This window comes from Phaethon lepturus, unplaced genomic scaffold, assembly GCF_000687285.1.
Source record: "Phaethon lepturus isolate BGI_N335 unplaced genomic scaffold, ASM68728v1 scaffold13399, whole genome shotgun sequence".
Taxonomy (NCBI): Eukaryota; Metazoa; Chordata; class Aves; order Phaethontiformes; family Phaethontidae; genus Phaethon; species Phaethon lepturus.
The window spans coordinates 11,286-17,618 of NW_010561328.1; the positions used below are offsets into that span (position 1 = coordinate 11,286).

At 35.1% G+C, this 6,333-nt stretch overlaps 1 protein-coding gene across 1 annotated transcript in view; it reads left to right on the forward strand.

Moving 5' to 3' along the window:
* LOC104626139 (ryanodine receptor 2-like) overlaps positions 1–5,654 on the forward strand; it is a gene marked incomplete at its 5' end in the record, with an annotated part of 13,133 nt that extends 7,479 nt beyond the window's left edge. The window contains 4 exons of the mRNA XM_010293980.1: positions 423–487; positions 1,793–1,893; positions 3,410–3,461; positions 5,182–5,654. Coding sequence (XP_010292282.1) covers positions 423–487; positions 1,793–1,893; positions 3,410–3,461; positions 5,182–5,277 — 314 coding nt within the window. The remainder of the gene's footprint in view (positions 1–422; positions 488–1,792; positions 1,894–3,409; positions 3,462–5,181) is intronic.
* Positions 5,655–6,333: the final 679 nt, after the last annotated feature.

Below are 6,333 nucleotides of genomic sequence, written 5' to 3' on the forward strand. Positions count from 1 at the left end.
GGATGCACAGAGCTCTGGGCCTCTCTGCATCTGCAATGTAATACATCCCTGAACTCTGTTAAATGTACAGTAGTATTCTTTCTACAGTAAAGCCTCCATCACTGTAAAACCGCATGCATCTTCATGTACTGAGTCAAGATTAGAGCACTGTGACTGAAACAGGAGTTTACTTATCCCATTTTATAATTTCAAATAGTACTGCCAGCCGTGTTACTGGTAGCCATTGTCTTTGACTTGCTCATTTTTCTTCACATATTGAGTTGGTTTTGTGATCTTTGGAATGTATATTAGCTTCTATTATTTGTGCACAAGATTCTCGTTTAATATTCTTTGTCAGAGTTATTCCTGGATTTCCAAATATTCTTTATCCATTAACTATCTGTTCTGTTGACCATTAACTATCATTTTAACTTGAACCCTAGGTTTAATTATTGATGCTTTTGGTGAGTTAAGAGATCAGCAAGAGCAAGTTAAGGAAGACATGGAGGTAAGAACATCCGATTGCTGAATCATACCCTATTTTCAGGTTTCATGAATATCTGTTTTCAATCAAAACGTGACCTAGCTAGTTGATAGTTTTTTAAACTAAGAGGAAGATAACAGTTCTGTACATGGTCCAATATCATCCAGTGTTCTGTGTGAGATTCTACTCTCACATCTCAGTTCAATAGATGCAACCAAAAACTGAGATTTTTTTAATTGCCTTTTTAAAAATCTATTAGTTAGATTACTTACATAAATAGTTCTGTTAGTACCCGATAAAATTCTTTTTAGACAATTTTGTGAAGAGAAAACTCTGCTAGCATCCGGGTTCTGAATAGCATTTACCACTCTTCGCTGCCTCCTGTGAAAGAGGTGTGCTATGCTGTCAGGTGCTAGGTGCTACCTTGCATGTCTGTCTGTGTGGGACAGAAACCCGGGTTGTCTAAACTGATGTTCTGTTCCAAGCATATTTTGGATTTGTTTGTGAATTTTAATGGATTTTTTTAATACCTCCAGATCAAGCATGGCCATTTTTTTGCTGTTAGTGATGTTAACAAAAATTCAGACAAAAAGCCTAACAGCTTATTTTCTCCTGACTTTTTAAAGTTGAGGTTAATACCTGTATCTTCATTTTTGTAAACAAGAAAAATCTTTGTACATTGCTGTATATTATAATGAATTACATGTCTGTGGCTATTTAAGTCTTTTGGCTCTTCAAACTAGAGGTTTCCGACACAGGGTGTTAACACTATTGTGTTACAGTTCATCTCAGATGTAATTTTCCTTGGTTAATCTATGTATGAAAATATCCTGTACTTGGTGGTTTTCTATTCTGTCATTTGACTATAAGAACTCAGAAAAGTGTTGCAAACCAACTGTGTTTTGTAATCTAAACTTGGAGCATATTCAGTTTCAGCTGGACAAGCACAACAGGCGTTGAGGTAAATATTGCCATATGTTACAGTGAGTGCTACTTACAGTGCTAAAGGAAAAAAAAAATCAGCTTTGACCATTGTATGCCATTCTTTCTCCTGATACCTGTTCACTTACAGCTGGCAAAGGTTTTGGGGGGTTTTTGGTTTTGTTTGTTTTGTTTTTAAACAGTGAGATGCTATTCTGAAGGCACTTAAACTTCTATTCAAGTGTTTGAGCTGAGTCCCAATCATTAAAAGAAAAGCCTTTTTGTTCAGCACATAGTATACATGATGCCTCGCCATTTTCAAGAAAACTGTTACATTTTTATTGGCCATTTCTCAAAGGGGAGTAGGATTACCTGTAGTCTTGAAGTGCTCTGTATTCTTTCTTGTAGACAAAGTGCTTTATCTGTGGAATAGGAAATGACTACTTCGATACGGTGCCCCATGGCTTTGAAACACACACGCTCCAGGAGCACAACTTGGCCAATTATTTGTGAGTACAGTAAAAATGAACTCCTTCCTAACTGATGACCCTTGCAGCCTCTGCAAGTACCTGATTAGCGCTCTTGCATAAGTAAGAGTCAGTACTGTGGGGCTTTGATGTGCACTCATGCTGTCTGAATATATAATTCTGTAATGATGGGAGCAAAGAATGAACAAACTTCATTACCTTGTTTCCAGCTTGATTGTGACACATGAAATTTGTGTGAACTAGGAGATGGAAACCGGGAACTTAATATGTGGTTGAGGAGGCACTGTAAAATTAAATGTGTTGTGTAAGGAACAGAAGAACAGTATGACCTGGCCTGGGAGGCTGATGGAGAGTGTGCAGAAGGAAAGGTGTGAGGCAAATGAGGGAAAATTTACATTGGGCAAAATATTTTGAGTGGAGTGCTGAGGCTGACTAAGAGAACCCGGGACAAAGGGAGATGGGGGAACTGGAATGAGGAGCTAGAGGGGAGGGATCAGACCATAGGCATCAGGTCAACCTTTGGAAAATCCAAGCAGAGCGTCAGTGGCCACTAAACTTGGTCATTTTAAATCTGAAAATAAAACCATTTATCAGGTCCACAATCATTGTATTATACTGTTCCTGTCCTGTCAAATACATATGAAAATCCAGCGCCAAAGTGTATTTTATACTAGTGCTGTCAATATGAAGCACTGGATGGATTGTGACTTTGTGTCTTTAAACTAGCATTATATGTGCACAAAATAATGGTACTGTAAAGTCAAATATCCCTATAAAGAGCTTCCATCTGAAAAACAGGTTGTGCAAACAAAATACATTAAAAGCACCATCATGTGGGATTTTGTTCCTGTTTACAAAGTACTACACAAATAGCAAAATAACATACTATAGCATACTTACTCTAAGTGCATCATCCTAAGGAAATGTTTTTTGATATTTTTGTGCACGGTCATATTTTGTATTTTTACATACGTTTGGAGAGAACGTCTATGATGAGTGAAATTTTGAAATAATCACCCAGTGCCTGTCTCATATCCCAAAACTCCAAGACTAATGTATTTTTAAAATTACAAGTGCCTTTCTGCTCATGTTGATTGTGAGTTCCATACACTAGTAAAATATCCCCAACCTGTAATTTCATTAAGAGAAATCTCTAAATCATCTTCAGCATTTACTATACATTGTGGGGAGAGGGGAAAAAAAAGTTCCAATGACTGTTCTCTGTCTACTTCCAAGTTGGTATTCATGGGCAAGAAAATGTCTATTACAATTTTCAGATTAGAAAATCTTCATTTAAACTGAGTTGTTATTTACTGTAATTCAAACTCAATCTTACATTTTAGCATACTATTCATTGAACAATGAGTGAAAGTCAACAATGTCAGGAAAGTATATTTAATGTGTCTAAATAGAACTCTGGAACTTGTAAGTCCATGAACAGCATTATCACTGTACGTACTGAAAAATATCCATCCTTCTGTGAGTTGCCTGATGTTTCCAAATATTGTATTCATAATAGCTGTTTATTTGTTCGTAGGTTTTTTCTGATGTATCTTATTAACAAAGATGAAACAGAGCATACAGGACAGGTAGGTTGAATAACTCTATGAATATCAACAATTATTAAATAAGACTGATTCTAAAATAAAAATCATTCATGCTTGGCAAAACGAAGAGTATTCTAATGAACAGCACCCTATATGGTATGTAACTCAGTTCTCATTCTTCTAAACACTTCTTAGGGCTTTGGTTGCTTAATGTTAGATTGACTGTCAATTCTGTAGTACCTTCTATTCCTATTTTGTTACCTGACCTGTTATTCTTAAATTTTTACACCAAAATATAATACACAAAATATAAATACAAAATTAGTGAGAAACAGAACATTTAAGCATCCTGTGAAAGCAGCACTCTTCATTTTTACCTGTTGATTCTTTTTTAATAGTCTTTGTCCTTTACATTGCTGGCTAAGTCCATATGAAAGAGCTTGTGCATATATTTAAAGTAAAACTTGTGAGGGAAGTTTTCCCTGGAGGTTTCTTCTTTGCTGTTGTTCTTTCAAACTTCTGGTGCTTCTCAACTTCCTTTAAGTATACTTAAAAGTCGGTAATAAAAATGTATCAAATTTATAGACTACTGTTTTTTTCTAGTGATAGTCTTGCAGCTGACTAAGCAAATGTTCCCATGTTGCAGGTCAGAAAATAAAAAAAACTGAAAAGCATCATATATATATAGCCCTACAGATTTGAGTCAGAGGGATGATTTTCTATAAATCTATATAATTTACTCTTTCTGAACTCTGATATATATACTGGGCAATTATAATCATAATCTTTGCCTAAATCTTCCCAGCCTTGTCGAGTATCAGATTTTATGTATTTGCTTTGCTATTTTTGAACATCCATTTGTCATTTGAGAATTTCATATTAAATGAGATTTTTTGAAAAGTCTTTTTTATTTGCATTTTCTTTTTTTCTTGGCATACAGTGTGTCCTACTATATTTGCTTAAGCCATATTTTCTACCAACTATTCAGTTTTGATACTGTTAGCTGATAATTTGAAAATTGAGGGTACTTCATACTACATAACTTCTAGGGACATGGTTTAGTGATGGACTTGGCAGTGTTAGGTTTACGGTTGGACTCGATGATCTTAAAGGTCTTTTTCAACCTAAATAATTCTATGATTCTATAACTTGTGTAACACGTGTCCTTTCTACCAAGGAATTTGTATAATAAAAAACACATTTAAGTGGTGTGATTAAAATGGAAATAAACTGTCATATCCTTTACTGTTCTCCAGACTGCCTAGAGACAGAGCCTTACCTGAAAAAATAATCAGAAACAAACAAAAAAAAAACCCAAACCACCACTGATTCAGAAAATACTGGTCTTCTGAGAAACACCTTTAAAGGCCATTTTGGTTTATGTATTGTGTGCAGGCATGTTTTGAAATGACTGATGCAGAAATTCAGGCAAATCTCTATGATAGAAAATATTCTGCTTACCCTGGTATTTCTCTTGTGACCACCTTTAATTGGGCTTTACGGTGGTCCTGGATGTGCAATAAGAATTATACTATCTGGTCCTTTTCTATATGTTTCTCTAGTGCTTTTTGACTAGGTCACAAAATCTAAAAGCTACTCTAAATTGATCAAAATCATTAATAGGATTTTGTAGATTGATATACAATAACCTGATATACACAGAATCAAAACAGTGAAGCAGTATATAAATCAGTTAAAAAAAGTCATGTTTGGTGCTTTCTTACTGAGTCAAGTTAAATTATTTAAATGCTATTTCTTTCAGGAATCCTATGTATGGAAAATGTATCAAGAACGATGCTGGGAGTTTTTCCCTGCTGGTGATTGCTTCCGAAAACAATACGAAGACCAGCTCAACTAAGCAAAGATGAGGATTTCCAGACAAAAATATGTCCATCTATTTCCCAACTCTTTTGGGAATGTCTAACAGATTTCTTAAATCCCCAAAGCTGTGTGCTTTTTGGAGCACCAAAGCTCTGTTTTTAATGACCCAACTGCGCTTTTATTTTCTTGTGTATTTGCTTTGAGAACACTGGAGTAAAGAACAATGAAAAATAACAGCAACTCTGGAAAACAAACCAACCACTTGAACACACAAAAGATACCCCTATACATAACATGCACACATAAGAAGAGACTTGAGACAGCTTATTTCTGAAACTGCCAGATGATGCCCTTGTCTATATCATACCTGGGGTGACATGGTAGCAACACTCATTCAATCTGTTTATTTCATCATCCTGGAAGGAACTATATGTAGTTCACAGAGCACTGTAAAAGATTGTTGTGGACACTAAGTTGTGGGGAAATAGTGCCTTACTATATGTGGGTTGAGCTATGCAGAAGATGAGTGCATGATGACATCGTATTTTTTTTTAATTTATGTCTTCCCTTTCTTCCAAGTCGATATTTATTTTGTGGTTTTGGTGGGTTTGGGAGGAAGGGATTTGATTGTGCGCATCTTTTGTATAAGACTGGAGTGTCTCAGGACAAGATTAGGTTATTTTCATCAAGTTCATTTCACATTTACCTTCCTCTTTAGCTTTTGCTCTTATTTTGGTAATGCTCTGATACAACACTGCAACTTTATGAAATCTTTGTATGAAAACAAGTTGACTGCAAAAAACACTTTAACAAGAAATGTTTCATTGCATGTTTATTATGCAAGTTTCAAACAGTCAAAAAACAGCCTTCAGAAGCAAGTTGATCAACATGAAAAAAACATTCACAATAATTATATCCATAGTAATAAAGTGTTGTGGGCTTTATTGTACATCTGGAACAAGTGTCATCGGCCAACAATGTATATGTTATGAATTTGACAGTAGTTTGGTTTCTTTTTCTTTTTCTTTCTTTCATTTCTGCCACCTGTGATTGATAGTGGAGTTGAAGATTTTCTTGTTAAATTATTTTTTAA